Source organism: Rhopalosiphum maidis, chromosome 2 (assembly GCF_003676215.2).
Source record: "Rhopalosiphum maidis isolate BTI-1 chromosome 2, ASM367621v3, whole genome shotgun sequence".
Lineage (NCBI taxonomy): Eukaryota > Metazoa > Arthropoda > Insecta > Hemiptera > Aphididae > Rhopalosiphum > Rhopalosiphum maidis.
Window position 1 is genome coordinate 87706578 of NC_040878.1, and position 22249 is coordinate 87728826.

Genomic DNA, 22249 nt, shown 5'->3' on the forward strand with positions numbered 1-22249 from the left:
TTCTTCATGTGTGGCGTCTTAGTTCCTCTTCTCCTTAGCCTCATGTTCATGAATTGGCCACGCCTTCTGTGTTGCGTAGGTACTTCGAAAATGTTATGGACCAGCACCGTAGTCATAGTCTGCAGTGCAACGTGCCATTACAGTCGAGACTTACTATATTATTATACATGTAGATAGCTCGTAGCCGGCATAAACATCATATTCAACTTCATGTTCTTCGTGAATCGTGATATGTTAATTTACAAGACCTTGAGAGTTCGAGTACTAGTGCTTAATGTAAAATATATTTCACCAGTTCCGTGATAAGTGATCATATTGTATGATCGTCATAATATAGTCATTGAATAGACCCAATATTATGTGCTCGGTGTTTGTTGATCATATTGTGTCTTACATGTTGCTATCTAAGTTTTAAATTAATTAAATCTCTATACACATTGTCAGTGTTTATTGTATATTACTATACCTTAAAGGTAAACTGGCGCTTTTAATAAAATATAAATTGTATATGTTCTTAGATTCGTGATTTCATTAGCACTATCGGCATCAACTACGTATTAGCATCATATGTGTTCATAATATATAATATAGTATTTTACTACACTTTTATGGTTATTCATTTACGGTGAATGTTGTTTAGTGGCGTTCATACTAATGTACTAAAATGGTTTGTCGACGTTTTAAAATATATTTACCGTGATTTCAGCTCTCTATTAGCCATGAAGGTGACTTATTCCTGGTTGACATACTCGTGTTTAATTTTCGGTAAGTAATATCAATTTTAAAAGCATCATAACAGTAATAAGAAAGAAAATCGTGTAATTTAGATATTATATTAATAATATGAATATTTAATTAATATAAAAGTTAGAATACAATCACCTTCCTATTTACCTATACCTTCATATTGTATAACGATGAATTCTGAATACAAAACCTAAATGTACCAGTATTGTTTCGAAATTAATAATTAATAATTCGTAATATTCTATTATATTGAGCTGTCGTTTACACCGATCTCTTCATCGTACACGAATAAACGAAACACACGCAATTTAAACTATATAAACATTCTATCGACAGCCTTGTGCACTATACAGTAACCACATTGAACATTCACGCTAAAAAAACCACGTTTTGACTCTTTTTATATTGTATTTTTGATTTCTAAATGCATAATAATTTTAATCTGTCGTATTATGCATTTATTTTATATAAACGAATATACGAGGGATTAAAATTTAATTTCGATAAAAGCATTTTGAAAACTGATTAATTAAAATACCGTCTTCAATAAATTGTTAAATATTAGCAACTTAAAGATAATAGTTTCTACTTTTAGTAAATATATAAAATTATGGTTTATATATATATATATATATTATTTTTATTGAGCATAAATGTTTATTTATTTAATATAAAAACGTATACGTTAATAGCTAAAAAGTAATAGTATTCAGTATTCAGTGCCGTTTATTGGCTAAGGGACGAGTGCAAGGTGGGCGCTCGCATTATAAATGATTTTAATAGTAATCTGATGGTGAGTGGTTGTTGCTAAGAAAACTGTGACTATTTTATATATTTATTTTTATTTATATTTTTTAAGTTGTAACATTCATGCTTGAATAGTGGATACGTGTCAACCATCGAAATAAAAATACTATAAATTAAACATCCATTCTTAGATTACATTTAATAAATACTTACTGAAGAAAACTTCATTAATATTTAATATTTTATTCTTATCAGTTTCTTTATGAGTATAGACCCTATGAACTAATTGAATTACTTATCGTTATCGAGTTCTAGTACCTATAAAAAATGTATAAAAATATGCAAATGAGTGCAACACCTTTTGTGTGTAGTTCAATATGATAGAAAAGTCTTTTAAAGTGTAGTTCTACATCGAATTTGTATTCCTTTGAAAATACCGGTTATAATTTCTTTTTCCATTTTAAAACTTATTCAAATACCCACTAACATAAATTTAGCTAAATCGGTCGGAGATATAACTTTCAATAAGTAATATATACTTAAAAATAAAGAAATACACCGTGTGTAATATATATATATATATATATGGTATGCATGCATTACAGGCATATTTCTCAACGAACGACACTACATAATATTCTATTTTCGAATTATTTTATTATTTTGTGCAATGTCCACCTTAACATATTATTCTATATCGTGTCGGCTCCACATTGATTTATAATGCAGCGAGGTAAAGCCCGTGCATTGAGTAGAAACCAATACGAAATCGGCCGAATACCATTACTACCCAAACAACTGATCGTGTGGTTCTTAATGATTTGTTAAGTACCAATCAAATGCTTACACATAATGTAGTAGGGAAGCTACGCGCAATAACATATAAATTTAATAAACTCAAAAACTTGATACCAAAAAAAAACTATACTTGTATCAATCAATATATCAATATGGTCTATTAGTATGGGATGGACTGGGAGATGACGTTTTAAGACAGTTGCAAGTCAATCAAAAAATATAGTACGAATTTGTTTAAATAAATGTACTCTGGAAGGATCACTAGACAAAATTACTTAGATTTGGACGTACTACTATTGTAATTATGTTCATTTTTAAACGTCTAATAATAAAAAAGTAACCTTTTTTATAAAGACAAAAGAGAAAATAGAGTCTATAACATTCCTGTTAAATATTCAAAAAAATTTTTCGGTCAATCATTTGTTGACTATCTGGGGCCTACCTATTTTAATTTAATGCCTTATGAAGCAAAAAAAAAATATTCACTTACATCAAGGTAATATTAAACATATTATTTATAACTAGTTATTTTTAGAATTAGTCTAAAGTTTTAATTTGATTTTGTAATTAATGCCTCATTTTTATTGTATGTTAAGTATTAAGTAATAATAACATTCAAGAAATTGTGTAGTGTATAGATGACAACTTGTTTGTTTTTATTACTTTTATTTTTTTGACTGTATCTATTATATATTCATTTTTTATGTACATAATCTAAAAATTGTTGTTAAATTCTTTTAAAACTGTATACTCTCAATCCCTAACACAAGATTAGCCTAAAAGGGATTGATAATCATAAAATAGTATATAAGTTAATATCTTTATATTGTTAATTTATGATGAAAAAAAAATAAAATGCACACTTACACGCAGAAAATTAAATATCAAATCAAAGAAATTATAATTTGAGTAGCGGCGCAGATTAGTTGACAATTCCAACATATTTTACGTCCGAATGTCCGATACTCCGATACATATGACGACATAATTTGCAATAATAACGTTAAACGTGTCTGTCAACTGCATTTGTACTACCTACTCATAAATACACAAAATGTTTATTTTGTAGAAATAAAATTTTAAATTCTACAAAATTAAATTTTTAAAAGAAAAAAATGCTGATTTTTTTTATATATATAAATACATATCCAATAAACATTGTATAAGAATTTAATGTGTAACAATTTAATATTTCAGGAACTGGAATTTTGTGTGACAGAAAACTCGAAAGACGACAAGCTGGATCATCTTGCTCACTGTAGGTAACTGTAGTTGTACAAATTAATATCATTTTAATTTTGAAAAAAAGGCTAGTTGACGTCCTTATAGCCCTAATGTCATAACAAGTGTCTCAAACAACCCACGGCCAATGTTTATGCATTAGTTAAACATAAAATGATAAACTATACTATAACTATATCAATACATATTAAATACAATAACTCGTGACTTTCAAAATTAAACCTGGGTTTTAAACTATATTTATATAAAAAAAAAAAATCACTGGATAAAGTCCTTTCAAGGTTAAGAATAATTAAGCCCCATTTTATTTTACTCTTATTATTTTATAAAAGAAATATTTTGTTGATTAAATTAAATAGTTTATTCACTAAGTAGTCTCTAATTCAAATAACATTATATTATATTATTCAATCGATTTTCAAACGAATTTTGTCATCTTTAATGAAAAAAAATATAAAAAAATAATAAATGTAATAATAATATGTACAATGCACATTCTATAGGGATTACAACAACAATTATAATTATCATAATTTGTTAAGACTGAATTTCGATAATAATTAAAAAATCATAAATATTTATATACTTATATTATTCATAAAAGAATGGTTTTGTTGTTAAGTATATAAATATCATATTATAATTTATCTTGCAATGGAGTTATTGGACATATCTAAGTAGCTACTACACTATCAATTATTGATATGTAAATTAAAATTTTCTGTAATATTTAATTGGCTTGAAAAAAAAATAGATTTGTTAATGCATTATGTTTTTCCGAACGCAATTTTTTATTTTATAATACATTGTATTTTATAACTGTAGACTTAAATAATAATAAGCAATTAACAATTATTTGTTGCATATTTTAATGAAATTACAGAACCAACGAGGATTCGTTTAGTTGTTCGAATGGACAATGCATCGTATGGTCGACCGTTTGTGATGGTCGGAAGGATTGCTCAGATGGTTCAGACGAAAATAAAGAGTTATGTGCTCGATACGAGTACAGAATGAATACAACAGGTACCTACACAATAATATTATTATTATATAATAACGATGTAGGTACATTACATGAGATTTTATTTTATACTTTATGAACATGTAAGTTTATAATTATTTGTATACCTATTTTATTTTAATATTTCATTATCTTAAGTATTCTTAACTATTACTACATTTAAACATTTTTTTTTGTATTTTAAAAACTAAGATTTTAGATGAACAGTATTGTTTGGTGATATTCAATTGCGTATAGTTTCCCCTTTTAGTATAAATGCATATTATGATTTCTTTACATAATAAATTGCACTATGAAAATGCAAAAAATTTATAAAATAAATATTGCAATATCAATTGAATCTAGTCTTTAGTTATAAACAATAATAATAATATAATTTTAAATAATTCTGATAATTAAAAGTATTGAAATAAAATCAATATTATACTCAATTAAAATAAATAAATATATATATATATATTCAAAGAAATAAAGGGCGGATTGATTCGATCCCAATGTTCGCAAGTCATTTTTGGTGCCTTTCAATGGCAAGTGAAAATCGATTCACTGGAGATTCGGCAGAGTAAGTCAAGAGTGGTGTTTAAAGTTTAGAAATCTGTCACATATAGAAAAAAGTCCTATTAAAAGTTCTTACCGGTGTTATATCACATATAGAACAATAGGCTAAAATGATTGCCGTCATTAAGAGTCTAAAAGTCAGTATTATCACCCGGAGTAATAATATACCAATATACCTTGACACGTCACCTACCCGGAAGGATAGATAGGATAGGTTACGTTAGGTACATTGTTAACCATTCAAAATTATGTTTTATCTTATACTTGTATGTATATTTAATTTATTTATTAAATATTATCTTCTAAAATATAATTATATATTATTTTAATAGAATGTGGTAGAGAATATATCCCTGACAATAACTCAGTATCGAACATCAACGGTGAGAAAGCACTTGTTGGAAAAGTACCTTGGAATGTTGCAATATATAGAAAATATACTTCTAAATATGACTTGACATGTGGAGGATCAATAATATCTCCAAATTTAGTGATTTCTGGTAAAAACAATACAATATATTTAAAAGGGAATTAATAATAATTAAATTACATTTTTAGCGGCTCATTGTTATTGGTACAAAGGGATAAGGTCTAAAATATCAGTAGACGATGATTCATATAAAGTCGCTGTTGGAAAATATGATAGAAATTTCACAGTAATTGACAACGACTTCACTCAAATAATGAAGGTATAAGGTATTAATTTTAAAATAGTTGTGAAATATTAATTAAATCAATTTTATAGGTGGAATTTATTTACGTACACGAAGAATATGTTGGAGGATTCATTCAGCAGTTTTATGATGTAGCTGTTATTAAGTTATTGAACAGAATTACTTTTAGTAATATTGTGACACCTGTTTGTATAGATTGGAGTGGTAAATACGATGTACCAAATGGAACTCAAGGAAAGGTATTTTCCAAGTATTATTTAATTATTTAAATTTTAATATAAAAACAATAAGTTACTTAATCATTCACCAATAATTATTGTCAATTTGTATTGAACAAAAAAATTGACCAGGCAGATTTTATTTAACTTATTACACTCAGTACCAACACCAGCAAAAAGAGATTAGCATTATACATTTATCACGATTAATGTAATTTATAAAATTGAATTATATTTATTAGGTTGTTGGTTGGGGAATAACGAAAGAACGAAAAAAAAGTCCTGTTTTGTTAGAAGAATCTGTGCAATACATCGACCAAAAATCTTGTCGAAAAATTAACAACGATGTTAAAAAATTGGTGACTGATGATAAGTTTTGTACCAGTTCTGCATTGGGTAATAAACAATTTTAATTACCAATCTATGCAATGATATTTATTTATTTTATCTAATTAACTTATACCCTGAATTTATTAAATACTTTATATTTAAGACAAAGAACTTCCAAACATATGGTTATTCTAAATCGTGTGCTATGTGTAGGTTACCGCTCTGATATAACGTAGGTTTTAAAATAGCCTCGTCATTGTGGGTTTAGCCACTGTTTCAAATGATATATATGTGAATTCAGTCAATAATCATTCCGTTAAAAACATGATTTTGATCGAGGGCGGTCTTTCTGCCTATATTATCAAATATATTTCATGGTCTATTTATATTGTGGTTAAAGGTATTTATTTTATTATTAGTAATAGCCATTATGTATGGTAGATAATACTTAGAATTAAAAATATTCATACACCTGAAATATGTTACGTTTTTTGAAATAGTGATCACATTATATATTACTGTCTCAAGCTAGGAATTACATAATTATTTTTGTTTTTACTTGTATATGTTGATATTAAATAGATACTTATTGGTAACATTAATAAATAAATAATTTATTGTATAATATAATATATAAATAATCAGCAGTTTACCAATTGTGCTTAAAATTACTTTTTTATATACTAATTATGCTCTAAATTTTTAGGGTCGTTAGACTAATTGCGCTCAAAAAATTTTACAATACCAAAATAAAACTCATTAGTTAGTTATAATTATATAATAAATTAATACACTACACAATTTTTTTTTACTATTATTAATACATAATATAATTATTTGAGTAATTAGTTAATAAGTTTTTTCTTCACATTTAACAGGTTAATTTACTTAGGTATATTATTTAATTAGGTATTCTCAATAAAACATATTTCATCTTTTAGTCAGGTGTTATGTTCAATAATATGTATATGTTTACTATACAAAGTAATATAACAATAATATTAAAATGTTTGATACATATTTAAATTCACACAATTATTTATTGTAAAAAAAAGTTTTAATTATATTAAAAGTCATATAAAAAATACAAATTACAACAAAATTATAGACAAAAAAATATCGTACTTTATTAAAGATAGAGATGCGTATTATTTTGTGTACCAAAAACACCGTGTGATGAATACTTACATATCATTATTATATTTCGATATGTGTTTGTTGCAATTTTTATAAGCCACCTAAAGCTTAAATGTAAAACTCAAAATAAAAATGCATTAGAATCTTAGGAAAATTAAGTATAACACTTAAAATGTAGTACATCATGATCACATGCAAATATCTAAATGTCATATTAAAAATATTAAAAATATAAAATCACATAATAAAATCATAATTAAAACTAATACATAATATGCTAATATTAATTTATATATCTCATTATCAATATTATAAATTATAAACAATCAGATAAAAATAGCATAATTCCAAAAAGTATTATACTAAATATAAAAATTTCAATTAACTCGTATGGGTATCTACCTAATGTTTCGATCTAAATAGAATTTTGTTTTAAAGGTATCTAACATTAAGTTTCAGATTGTTTTTTTTTTTTGTTGTTTTGATGTACGATCTATACGTTTATTGTTTATTGTTTACCGTTTTTAATGTAGAACTTGTACATTGTCTGGAATGAATAATGTAAAACAACATTTCACGAATTAACCCCAATATTAGTCTATAGCCGTATGCTTAATTTGTAACTTATGTCAAAATTATCATCACTTTCAGGAGAAGGAGCAGTTACTGAAGGTTTTAGCGGTGCAGGATTAAGCTTTATAATACACTACAACTCTTATTATTTAACCGGAATAACATGTTTCAAGGAATCATCAGTCCTAGGTTTTACAGATATTCGGTATCATATTAATTGGATTCGAAACATATATATTAAATATTTGAACAATGTTCGTATATCAAATTCTACCTACGTATACATTTTATTATTATGTTGATGGATACATTTGATTCAAAACTAACATATTTTTTGAAGAACTTAAATTATTTCATTATATTTTTAACATTAAAAATTTTTACAGGACATACCATTTTGTGTTCTACCAGTCGTTGATGGAGTTATATATTCTTACGAAAACTCAAATGAAATTTTAGCTCACGGGGCAATAATTGATCAGTATCGTACCGTAATTGAGAACTGTGATGTTGGATATCATAATGTTTATCCCAATGGTTTTAGGGTTTGTCGAGGAAATGGAAAATGGATCTCAAATTCTGAGAAATTGTGTCTAAGTGAGTTATTTATTGTAATCTGCAATATGCTGTAATAATTATTTATTTAAATATTTTAATTCCAATTTTTGGTTATGTTTGATAATAATTTCTTATGTTTTTAGAAATGTGTCCACCTTTATTATCAGACAGTTTAGATATTAAATGTACTCTTAATGGTAAGTTTGCTAATTGTTCAAATCCATCAATACCCGATACGATAGCCTTGCCATCGTGTAAACCAACGTACATTGCACCAGTTGGACTAGAAGAGACTCCGTTTGAATTAATTTGTCAGTCTAATGGGACGTGGAACAATCAACTTTATAAATGCAATCCATGTAATTGTATTTTTATCACAAAACATAAGTATCTACATTCTACATATTATATTTAATACGATATACGTCATTTGAGGGGTGACATTGTAAAGTGTATTGGTATTGCCAAAAAATGAAAACATTTAGAACAAATGGCGGAGAATCGTTTAAAACCATCGGGTTATGCCTATGTGCATGTACTATTTTCCATTTTAATATCGATTTAAAATTTCACGATTACGTAAAAATGCACTACCGCCAATAATGAAAATTTAAAACGTTTTTCTATCCAACAAATTTTCCAAAGTGTACTATTTCCCGTGGTATTTTAAACTTCAGGCTATAGAAATATCTCAAAATGAACTATTCCTATGATTATTTTCAAAACGTACTATAACCAAAATTCCTTATTACGTACTATTACCCACGTTAAAATTACAGTTTAGTAAATTAGTTATATTTAAAATGCACTATGTCCATATGTTATAAAAGTACAGATTAAGTTAATATGTTTACTAATTATACAAATTTAAATAAATTTATTACTATATCTGTGTGTGTGTGGATTTATATTTATGTAAAGTGATTACAAAAACCATAAAAAAAAAAATTTTTTAGTTATAATACATTACTTAGTCGAATATAGGCAAAATTAAATTAGAATTATTAAACATTATACAATTGCACATGTTATATCTATAATATTTAAAAATTTCAATATTTAAAATTAAAATATAAGTAATAATTAAATTGTCTTAAAAATATAAATTGTAATACAAGAAAAGTTTAGGTTAAAAAATACATATACTATGTTATACCATATTACTTCATACCATTACGTACTATATTACATTATACATGACTATATTTTATATATATCACAAAATTTATTGCTTAAAATTTAAAACCATTGGTTTACACATTTTTTTTTTTTAGCGGAAATGGGTAACTCCCTATAATGGTATACTTTTCGATATAGACTAACTGCTGGAGTATTATATATCATTAAATAATTTATTTAGATACGATACTCAACGATATTGGACACATAAATATACCGTATGCAACTTATTATAAACAAATGGTTATCGCCAATATCAATTAATGACAAACCGACGCGAAACCAGGTGCAGAATGCGTCAAAATGTCATACGGCATCCAACTGTCGCGCGACGAATTAACTCGCGATCAAATTACCGTGACGAAATGACGGAATACTATTTTATTTACTAAGCTATTATAACTGTGTCCGAATTTAATATTTTACTTTATACATTTTAAAATTTAAGATGATAAACCATAATAAGGTTAGATATTTTTGATTAGAAAATACATATGATGACGTTTTTAAACCTTCAATATATGTTTTATCAAAAAGAAGTTTAATTTATCAGTGATTACCTAATAATGTATAAAATATTTAAATATATAATTTAGATTGCGGTAAAGTATATACTAACAGCCATTTGTTAATTGCCAATGGTACGAAAGCTCATGTTGGAACAGCGCCTTGGAATGTTGGAATATACCGATTAAATAAAGGGACTTCCAAATATGACTTGATATGTGGAGGATCAATAATTTCTCCAAATTTAGTGGTTTCTGGTAAAAACTATACAATATATTTAAAAACGAATTAATAATTATTAAATTACATTTTTAGCGGCTCATTGTTTTTGGTACAAAGGGATATTATCTAATAAGATATCAATAAACGATGACTCATATAAAGTCGCTGTTGGAAAATATGATAGAAATTTCACAGTAATTGATAATGACTTTACTAGAATAATGAATGTATGTACCTAACTATTTTAAAATCATAAAATTATAATACTCGTAAAAATAATACAAACTAAAACCATTTTATAGGTGGAAATTATTTACCTAAATGACAATTATTTTGGAGCTAATGGTTACCATGCTCATGATATAGCTATTATCGGTTTATCGAACAAAATTTCTTTTAGTAATGTCATCGCACCTATTTGTATCGATTGGAGTGGTCAACATAATGTGAAAAATGGTATTGAGGGAAAGGTAAGTATTATGTTCTATATAAATATACAGGATGATTCTTCTATCAAACAACACTCATTATTTCAAAAAGTATTTTGTTTTTGAAAATATTTTTTTACATAGTTTCAAGCAGTTAAAAAACAACGTTTTTATTAAAAATTTATATTTTTAAATATTTTTTATCCTTATAATTTTTTTAATTTTTTTTTACTTTTTTGAAAGACAACATAGCATTTTAATTTCATATTCTAAAGCAGAATAATTTTCTGAGTATTTTGATACATAAAATTCGAATTTAGGATAAGTAGTTTATGAGTTATACTTATTTAAAGTTTAGACAAGCGGAGTAGTGGACAAACATTTTGCAGGGTAACCCCGTACCACTCCACTCTGCTTGACTAAACTTTAAATACGTATGATTCATAAACTACTCGTCCTAAATTCAATTTTTTATGTATCAAAATACTTAGAAAATTATTCTGCTTTGAAATATGAAATTAAAACACTATGTTGTCATTCAAAAAAGTAAAAAACTTAAAAAATTATAAGAATAAAAAATATTTAAAAATATAAATTTTTAATAAAAACATTGTTTTTTTAACAATTTGAAAGTATGTAAAAAAATATTTTCAAAAACAGAATACTTTTTGAAATAATGAGTGTTGTTTGATAAAAGAATCACTCAGTATAAAATATTTTTTTTATAAATCTGTAGAGTTTTTACAATGTTGTGAGATGTATGTTAAATTGTCCATTTCGTTCGTTTCTTCATAACCAAGCCCTGAGAAATTTATAATTTTTAATAAACTAAATTATCTATTATTTATACTTGAAACTTTACAATTTGTTTATCTTTGTTGTAATTTAATAAATAATGATAGATAGTGCTCATTTTTCACACATAATATCCCGTGTGTGCAGATATATAAGTCAATTGTTTTTCAACGAGAGTGCTTGTGTTGGTGCACTCACTAGATTTAATTAAACTTTAAAATTGAAATTAAATTTTAATTAATTTATATTCCTATCAACATTGACCATTATAAATTTGAATGAAAATCAACTAACGTAAAATAATTTACTAAGTCTAATATATTATTTATAAAAATGTTGAAATAATACATTATAAAACTAAAAAAAACTAATTTCATAATCGAGTTTTTAAACCCCTAAACCTTATTTGTATTACTATAAATTTAATATAACTTTCATTCTTATAAATTAACTAATTAAACTCAGTACCAACTCCTAGAAAAAAAGAGATTAATATAATATTTTTTATTATAATTGTATATTATAAATTAGTTCTATAATTTTACAGATTGTTGGATGGGGAAGAACAGAAATAGGTACATTAAGTTCCATTTTATTAGAAACATCTCTGCCATACATCGACCATTACACTTGTCGAGATATGTATATAAATGGATTTCAATTATTTGTGACTCTTGATAAGTTTTGTGCCGGTTCTACATTGGGTAATAAAATATTCAATTATCAATATCATGAACTAAATATTTTTTTCGACAGAAAAATTACCTTATAGGTTAGGTTGTATTAAAATTAAACGCTTTTTGTTTAAAGTGTATACATTTTTTAAGCATGCAGATTAGCTTAAAATGTATTTGATCTAAATATTCATAACTGACAATTAATATAAAGATAATTTTACTTATTTACATAGTAATCTAAAATAAGGTGATAACTACCTTAAATTATAATAATATTTTCCAAAATTAACAGCTATAGCTTGAAAAATTACTTTATAAAATATAGATAATGTGTATTATATATGTTTAATTTTTTTTGAAACTTTCTATGGGTGATTTGAGTATGTCCATTACTTTAATAAAATTATTAAAACAGTAAAAAATTTAAATTTTAAATTCTACGACGGTAACGTTGATTATAAATTAAATTAACATTTCATAATTTAAATTATTGTTTTCTTTAATCACTATTTGAAGAGTACTTAATGCAATTCAGTTACATACATTTTTGCCTATGATATATTTAACTTAAATATTTAGAAAATCAGATTTGTTTTCTTCTTATACCGTATGTTGTTGTGGCATTCTAGGCAAATGCTAAAAATTATATTTGTTTGCCTTCACTCAAATATTAATATTATTGTTTTTTAGCACTGTGAACCATAAGGGCTAATTTTGTAATAGGTATAGGTGGTATATCACAGAACCTTAAAATTGTTTAATTTCCCATCATCAATTTTTAATAATGTAAATATTAATTGTATAAAATACTTAATATCATTTGAATGTTTAATTTATGTCTTATGTAAAAAATATCATTAGTTCCAGGACAAGACATGGGCGAGGGTGATAGTGGTTCAGGCTTAACCTTTTTACACTCTCAGTTATATTATTTAACCGGTGTATTGAGTCTTAAGCAACAATCCTCAAATAACTCAATCGCAGTTTTTACTGACGTTAAAAACCACGTTGAGTGGATTCGTGAACAATACAAAAAACATCAATAATTATAATAGTATTATGGTAATTATATAAAATAATTAATTTAATTATAATTGAAATCATTATTCGTATTAATTGTTTTTATTTTTCTCTAAATATTTTCAAATATTCCTAACATTGTTCTTTAAATTAAATTGAATAATTATGAATTACAATTTATAGTTATAGTGTCGAAGTATTATATACATTTAATGTACACAGTCACACGAATAAATCTAATATTTTACAATTAAATGTTTTGAAGTTAATTCAATACTAGTCTATTATACTATCCTAGCTTTGTAGCTCGCTGCTCTGCCAATAAGCTAGGTAATTTGAAGCTTATGTACACATTTTTTTAAAACAAATTTTGATTTTTATTAAGATTATAAATAATAGATTGAAAAATATATCCATATTTGTCATCCATCATGCAATTTTCAGTTGATATTTGTACATGTTTGTCATTTATAAAATAGAGAAACATAATTTTATATTTACTAACCGTGGTTATACAATATTTAAAGACATATCAGAGGACGAGTTCATTATAATATAAAATATATTTATAGTAAATAAAGACGTGAAACTCGTTAACTTTATAATTTTGAAAAAATTGTATCGTTATATTATATTATAGTGTTGATAATAATAAAGTATTATCCTTATTTTAATGTATAAAAATAAATTATTTTAGTATCCTATTTATGAATATATTATACACGTTTTGTCGTCTGTTTATTCAGATTGAGCTGATGACTATTTTTCTTGCCTGATTTTTCTGTTTCTTAAACTATAATTATTTACCTAAATAATTGTAGAGTTTTAAGAGCATTAGATTATTAATTGTGTTTGAGTATTCGATTGTAGTTTGGTAGTTTTAATCTTGAGCGGATAGAGGCGAACAGAGCATACCTACTAAATAGTTAAAATTAAGCCGAGACAAAGTGCAGATCTACAAAATATATAGGTTTAAGTATTAATTATAGTATTTATAGTGTTATAACATAATCTCGACCATAAATAAATACAATTATATTGTTTAATATGTACGAATAAATTGAACAAGTTTGTAAAATTCTAATTAAAAATAGTAAAACCGTCTTACCGTAGAAGCCTATTAATTATTAAGTTGTACCTACTTTCACTGTAAAATTGTAGAATTAAATATTTTATAAAAAAAATGTGTTAAGTGTTATTATCTTTATTCTTTTTATGCACTGCATGCGTTTAAATACTAATCTTATGGATAGAAAATTCAGGTAGGTACATCATGATTCCATTTATTTAATACTATAATAATATGTAATCTTAATAATAATATGGTATGAAGACGAACATGGTGGTATAGGAGCCTAACCTGTAATGATATTGTAATACTTTTATAATTAAAATAATAAATTAAATTAAATAATTAAAATGATTAATAATACACAAACGCACAACCAAAAACGACAACTTAATATACTATATTAAAAGACACCTAAAGAATATTATGAGTAAAAATTCAATTCTTAACCAGAGTTGTACTATGACACTCACTCGATATATTCGTAGCACGAAGTGATTTCAGAAACGACACTGTCTTTATGATCATAATTTTAAATTTTTAGTAGATATGTACGTGTAATATGCACAGTGTAAGCAAATAATATATATAATATAAAAAGTAAAATATTATCTGAGTAAAAATACATTTATATGGAGCTTTTATAGTTTATTAATTAAATTCGATTGACTAGGATTCCATAATACCATACCATATTCAAATAATAATCATACTAGTAAATAATAAAAGTGTATAAATAAGATTCATCCTTTTTCAAATTTTTTTTTATTTAATTGTTGAAATGTATTATTCCTTAGCCATCAATTAATTAATAGAAAATAGAAAATAAAAATTATAACCTAATCATTAATTCACAGAAATCTGAGCTTTTCGTTTGTTTTTTTTGGGGGGAAGGTGACTTTGCTTCTCTTATCTTCTGCACTTTCACCAATCTCATAATATTTTTTCTTTATTTTTATCTTTTTAACATATAATTATTGACTTTCAATAAACGTAAAGAGTATAAAGTCTATTAAATTATAAATTGTTTCTGAGTATTCGAACATAGTTTGGTAAGTAAAATAGATTTAAATAGTAGTATATTATTATGATTGCACGGCGTTATGGTTAGGCAATTCAGGTACATCATTGTTTCGGTTCCTTGATGTCGTGCGTTGACTAAATATGGTGGACGGTAGTAGTCATGAAAATTACGATTGACAATATTGTCCTAAGTTATGATATTGCAGTATTTTTAATATCGAACGTATTCTTCTTAAAATAATTTCCAATTATTGTAACAGGGCTTACTTATATTCGATATTTAATATTAAATGTATGAACGCACAATCAAAAAACACCAATTAATATACATTGAAAGACAATAAACACAATTAAAGAATATTATGAATAAAAAACAATTTATAACCCGAGTTTTACTATGACGTACACTCGATATATAAAATTGAATGGTGCCACAAACGACATTGTTATTACAACTATTATTTTAAATTGTTATCAGTTATGTACGTGTAATGTACACAGTGTGAGTATATCTAAATCAAAACATTATTTGAATTCTTTTTAGTAAAATAATCATATTGTTCTCGCCACTCGAATTATAACTTATTTCTCTTTAGTAATATAGTAAACTTTAAAAAGAATTTGTGTCATTTTTTACTATATTGAGCCGAAGGCCAATAAAATACGTTGCAAATGCATACGACTCGGAGCACAGTCGGTCGGCACTCTGACTGCTTATCGTCGTAAAAAATGCTGCAAGGCGGCAGACAACTATGAAAATATATAAAAAATATGCAAGAATCTTTTATTTATTTAAAATTTACAATAAAATTATAATAATTAATGACTTAAATAACTTAATTTATTTTTAAAATTTTATTTATTACTAAAATGAATAATCATAATATGAATTTCAAATTTTTCTTCTGTGAAGCTTTGTCGTTTATCAATTAACATATTTTTAAAGACTGAGTACGAACGTTCGACGTCAACCGAAGTTATTGGGGCATATTTGAAATGTACGCCGTAATCGATTATTTATCTTATAACTAAATATATATACATAAATTATTATTTAGTGATTATGAAATTTAGTTTTAATTTTTCTACTTGACAAAATATTATTTTATACATTTTTTTAAATTTTTGCTTCAATATGCAATAACCTTTATATATGCAGAAATATGCAAAAAAATTTCATCATTAGCTTCAAAATATGATGATTCGTGGAGATAACTGACAAAAACCCAAAAATATTAAAAAGGAAAAAATATGTAACTTCATAGAAATCCGCACTCTAACTATGTAGATATACTATCTTATCTTATCTATCTCAGTGTCCCAAAGTCTTGGAAAAACTGGGCATTACGTACCCGCACGCACATCGATAAGGTTAGCAGTGGGCGCGGCTACATGGGCTGTACCACCAATCACAGACCACTATGGGCGTTCCTGCGCATCATAGCGACGCTGCAGTGGGCTCGATCGTGCCTTTGAATACAAGTGCAGATTACAGAAGCGTCAGTCTACTCACAGCTCGGCTAGAGCCAAGGTTTATAGATTATACAGGTTGCCTCATAGTCCCCAATATGTTTCGATCATCCCGCACCATTTCTTGTCTACTGATGTCACCCGAAGCATAAAATTTACGGTGGCGTATTAAAAATGCATGTGAACGTATGTATTTTTATTTTCTTATGCTATTATTTTTTATTATTCTTAATTGATTTACTGCTTATTATTATTAAATATCGATGAACTATTGTTAAATAATGTATTTTATTACTTAATAATACGCTATATGTGTAATTATTCATTATTTTTTTGTTATTCTTTTGGACAGGTTTTAATAACACCCATTTAATAATATATTTAACTATTTTTTTAAATTTCACAATTCGTATCTAGACATCCAATTATAATTATATGAAATTATAAGCAGCTACTCCTGTACTTAAATTTTTTTGTGGATCCAAAATTGTAATTCAATTATTTGAACTGAACAAAAAGTTTGACTATTGTAGTTATATTACTAAATTAAGTAGAAATGTTTATATATAATGTGTGTAATTATTTTTTTGTTGATATTAAGAGTGGGTACATTACAGATAAATCCAAAGCCGTATCTAAGGGGAGGTCCAAGTGGTCCGGACACACCTCCCCCCACCCGAATTTTTAAAAGTAGAAATATTTTAGTGGTGAATATAGTTTATTGGCTAAAAATGTTCAGCATTTATATTTAAAAAAAATGTTGGACCCGTTGTTTTAATAATTAAAATAGGATAATTAAAAATAATTATACCTAAAAATATTTTGAAAATTAAATTATCAGAAGAAAATACCAAAACACGTTTCTTTAATTTTTAATAAAAAAATATTACATATTTTAAATCCCCCAAATATTATTAGTAGACTATATTAAATAAACTATATCGCCTGATAATTTTTTACTAATAAATTTACTAATCTTATATATTAAAAAAGCCTACGAAAACATTCAAGACAAATTATATAAAAGTTATAGGGTTGGTTTAACTCAACAGACATTAGATGAATTGCTCACACAATAAAACTATTTTAATTATTTTTTTTCCTTTTTAAAATTTATTATTTGCATTACATATGTAATGAATTTTTTGCAACATTAAAAACGTTATTTAATATACAAAAATAAATTCATGTCTTTTTTACAGTTTTTGTTTAACGTTTTTGATTATTACGCTTTTGATCAAGGTTTTCAAAAACGTTGTTTTTTTATATTGTTTCCAAATATTCAATTTCAATTTTATTTTTCTAATAAAAAATTTATCACAAACTAGTCCAAACATTATTTAAAAATATTCATAATCTGATTTTTTAAGAACGATTTTAGTTTTTATTGTTAAAAAAAGAGTGACTTGAAACATACAAAAACATGTATAATTTTTTTTATAATTATAATGTTTATATGTTAAAGAAGATGCTCTATAATTTTTTTTTATGTTTATATATTGTTAAAGCAAATGTTACAACATTTTTTTCTATGTTAAACTACTTAACTTTATTCGATAAAGTAAAAAAAAATATGTTACAATAACGGGAATGTAGGTATTTTATTTAATATTTAGTTTACCTATTGAATTTTTTAGGTTATCATATGTACTAAGATGATTTTAAAAACCTTATTTGAATTCCAAGTAAAACGTCTGTAGGTTAAATGCTCAAAAACATTAAAAAAATCTTACTGTTCCATGTCACACGAAACTGAATGTGATGACTTGGATCATACACTTTTTATATTTTTTTAACCAATTTATGGTTAAATTTCTTTTTTTTTTCATGCAAATATATTTATTGTGAGCCTAATATTGAAGTCTTAGGAACCTGAGAAAGTTAAAAATCGTGTTCATTTTACCCGTGTTATATGGCAAAAAGGAAATAGTTTATACTTCGGGTGACGTCACAGTGTGGCTTTTACCACTACCAAAATTTCAAAAATGCGAGTTGAGGCAACCTGTATAATCTATTATAAACCTTGGGCAAGATCTACCACCTTAGTTCAAACCAACAATACAGTCTACTCAACATTCTACTAGCCGCCAGAATAATCATATTATATTTAGATTTGTAAAATCTTAGTTCTTAGTAAAATAGTGTTGTTAGTTGGTTCGGACCTAATAGTATATGTAAGTACAATGATATTTGTTTTTTTATCAAAATTAGTGAATGGTTTTATATCTTGTCTGTATGATAACAGTCACTTAACTTTCATATTCCGCAATATCAATCACGTAACTGTCTCACGTTTGAATTTCTTTTTAGTATTTTGACGTGTTTAATATGAGTAATTTATATCCATTTAACACTTGTTTTTCAATGTAATTAAGAGGATGTCAGCGCACTATTTATTTTCTCTCTCTGGCCCACGCGCAACATATAAAAAACGAATTTACGCTGAATCATTTATTTCTATGTTTTTAAGTAATCTTAGAGTAAAATCACCTATTACAAAAAAAGATAGATAATAATATTTTTGAAGGAATGACATATCAATTTTAGATTTAATTGTTATTTTACTTTGCATTTGATTTTCAAAATAAACAATATAATGTTGTAAATTTAAATGATGTTTAAATTATTTTGAGACCATATTTAGACAAATCGATATGTCATTCTTTCAAAAATATTATTCTCTATTTTTTTTGTAATGGTTGTTTTTACTTTAAGATTACCTAAAAATCTTAGAGAAAAACGATTCTGCGTAAATGCATTTTGTCTATGTTGCGCGTGGGCCTGAAAGAGAAAACAAATAGTGCGCTGATATTCTCATAAAATGTATATCTATAATTAATCTAAGGTCTTTTTATATAATATTTCGTTTATTTTACTTTATTTTAATTTACTAAATTGTTGTTTGCAATTCATATATTGTATCATGTACCTATTTTGATTTTGTATTTTATTAATGTTATGATAATAGATATGACCTACTATACTTGAGCCCTTATGAGAATTTATGCTAGGTAATAAATTAATATATATATCTAATGCGGTGAATAGATTCACATGATTTAAGTATCGAAAAAATATTAGATATTTAACCAAAGAGAAGTGCAACTAGTTTTTCAGTTTTTATTTAAAAGATAACATATAGTGTAATTAAATTACATTTACAAAAAAATAAATAAATAAATATGCTTTTAGTTCATTTGACAAACATTATTTATAAATTAATGAACATATTTTTTCTTGCAGAATAGGTACTTGCAAGGAATAAAATAATTAATTATGTTTGGTATAAAACTATTACAAGATAGCAGATAACTACAGATGAAATTTTGTACAGTTATGATTTACATTTCACTGTTATCACTTAGACACTGTATACTAATAATATCTCATGCGTAACATAATATAAGTAACTTTTAAATTGCTCATAATATTATAATATGCCTATAGCGGAAAGACATATTCATGTAAAATTAATAACGATATTGTAAAAAATTAAGAAGACGTTTACAGCGTTAGCACATTACATCCACCACATTTGCGTCATTCATTATGTAATTTTGCTTAACTCTACCTTGCCTAATGTTGTCACAATTGATAATATATTATTAATTTATAGTTTAACTTCTTTACATAATAGAGTACCATCGAAATAATGTGGAAATGGTGAAATATAATTGTTTGAAACTTGTTACAATAGTTTTTTCAAACTTTAAACATTTGACAACTGAACTTTGATATGGTCCTGATAGCCTCACAAAGTGCCACTAATAATTTCCCCTGCTCGCGTCGAAACCAAACATAAAGTTATAAGTAAAAAAAATAAACATTTGTACTCATAAATTTGCTAAATATATTTATATATTTTTTTCCGTGTAAATCACTCACATTTTAATTGATTTCTATATATATATATTTATGTATGAGATATACATCACAGATTTTAAATATTAAGTTAATCAGATACTTTTAGATTTTGTTATTTTATTTCTGTATAAACGAAAAGAAGTCGAAAAAGTATGAATTTTAAACTTTGATAATGTTTACAAGAAAATGTATTAAAAATTTACATATAAATATTGTATACAAAAAAAAAAATTAATAACAAATTAATTGTAAGTAAAGTATCTTTATATTACTATATGAGTATGAGCCTGCAGATCATATGTTTGATAACACTGGCGCTTCTATGGTACTCAACAATTCACAATTTTTCTCTAAACTAAAAAAAAATATCGAAAATCATGAGATTAATCAAACTAAGATGTTGAAACATAAACATTTTCAGAAAAATAAAGTCTATAAAATGGATATTTTCAATTATTTTTTAAATAATAAAATAAATAGTAATTTTTTTAACTTTTTTTCTAAAACATTAAATTTAAATAGAATATGAAATACTCGTTGTCCTTGCCCCTGTGGGTTTCATAAAAGAAAAAAAAATAATATTATGATATCTTCATTATCATTTTGGAGATTTCGCGATGGGTAAATCATTGCAGTTCATTCTATGTATGAAGATAGGTTGAGGCCGGTTTAAGTAACTGGTTATATTTCATGTTATTTGTGATAAAATTATTGACATGACCTTGAGTGTTTTAAAACTAGCGCTTATTATAAAATATATTTTTGAGTTCCTAGTTAAATGATTTTTTTACACTATCAGTCTCAGCTATGTATTATCATAATAGTATAGTAATTTAAAAGATCCAATAGTATGTGTTCAGTGTTGTTGTAACGTTGTATTAGTTTTAACGGCTCTTATATATCATTATTATTATCTTATAATTTTCGTTCTTTCCAGGTATTATCAGTGTTTATTATATATTATATTATATTTACAATATGTATTGCTTTGTCAATTTACGGTCGAATATTGTTGAGTGACGTTCATTTGATATAACTAATGTACTGAAATTGCTTGTTAATATTTAAACATATGCTTACATTCGTTTTAGCTTTTATATTATATTAGTCATGAAGATTATGTATAATTTGTGGTTGACATATTCATGTTTAATTTTCGGTAAGTAATAATAATGTTAATATTTTAGTAATAATAAAAAAGAAAATCGCTTTATTTATTATGATATTATAATATTAAATATTCCTATGTTAAATCTAGAATTCAATTGATTTATTTACAATATAGAGTTATGAATACTAAACACACATAAAATTAATGCGTAATACCAACAATCAAATTTTTACTACGAAAACAGTACATTTATAACTAATATTTTAAATAAAATATTC

General features: G+C 25.3%; 1 protein-coding gene across 5 annotated transcripts; it reads left to right on the plus strand.

Annotated features, from left to right (window-relative positions):
• Window positions 1-201: 201 nt before the first annotated feature.
• Window positions 202-13526, plus strand: LOC113554178. 5 transcript variants are annotated; one of them, XM_026957909.1, is made up of 17 exons: window positions 202-439; window positions 519-625; window positions 707-765; window positions 3490-3550; window positions 4418-4560; window positions 5449-5616; window positions 5675-5805; window positions 5862-6029; window positions 6251-6404; window positions 8127-8302; window positions 8435-8645; window positions 8750-8965; window positions 10382-10549; window positions 10608-10741; window positions 10817-10984; window positions 12285-12441; window positions 13276-13526. In XM_026957909.1, the coding sequence occupies exons 2-17, from the start codon at window positions 609-611 to the stop codon at window positions 13458-13460; spliced, it is 2316 nt and encodes a 771-aa protein (XP_026813710.1). In that variant the 5' UTR covers window positions 202-439; window positions 519-608; the 3' UTR covers window positions 13461-13526. The 5 variants fall into 5 exon arrangements, with proteins under 5 accessions (XP_026813710.1, XP_026813711.1, XP_026813708.1 ...); XM_026957910.1 differs by lacking the exon at window positions 519-625 and having other exon boundaries at window positions 202-473; XM_026957907.1 differs by having other exon boundaries at window positions 519-765.
• The last annotated feature ends 8723 nt before the right edge of the window (window positions 13527-22249 follow it).

Coding starts and splice junctions, on each gene's coding strand:
- LOC113554178 (XM_026957907.1), top strand. CDS start 630: ATGTTGTTTAGTGGCGTTCATACTAATGTACTAAAATGGTTTGTCGAC. Junction 6,030..6,250: donor CAAATGGAACTCAAGGAAAG/GTATTTTCCAAG, acceptor TATATTTATTAG/GTTGTTGGTTGGGGAATAAC. Junction 12,442..13,275: donor TTGTGCCGGTTCTACATTGG/GTAATAAAATAT, acceptor AAATATCATTAG/TTCCAGGACAAGACATGGGC.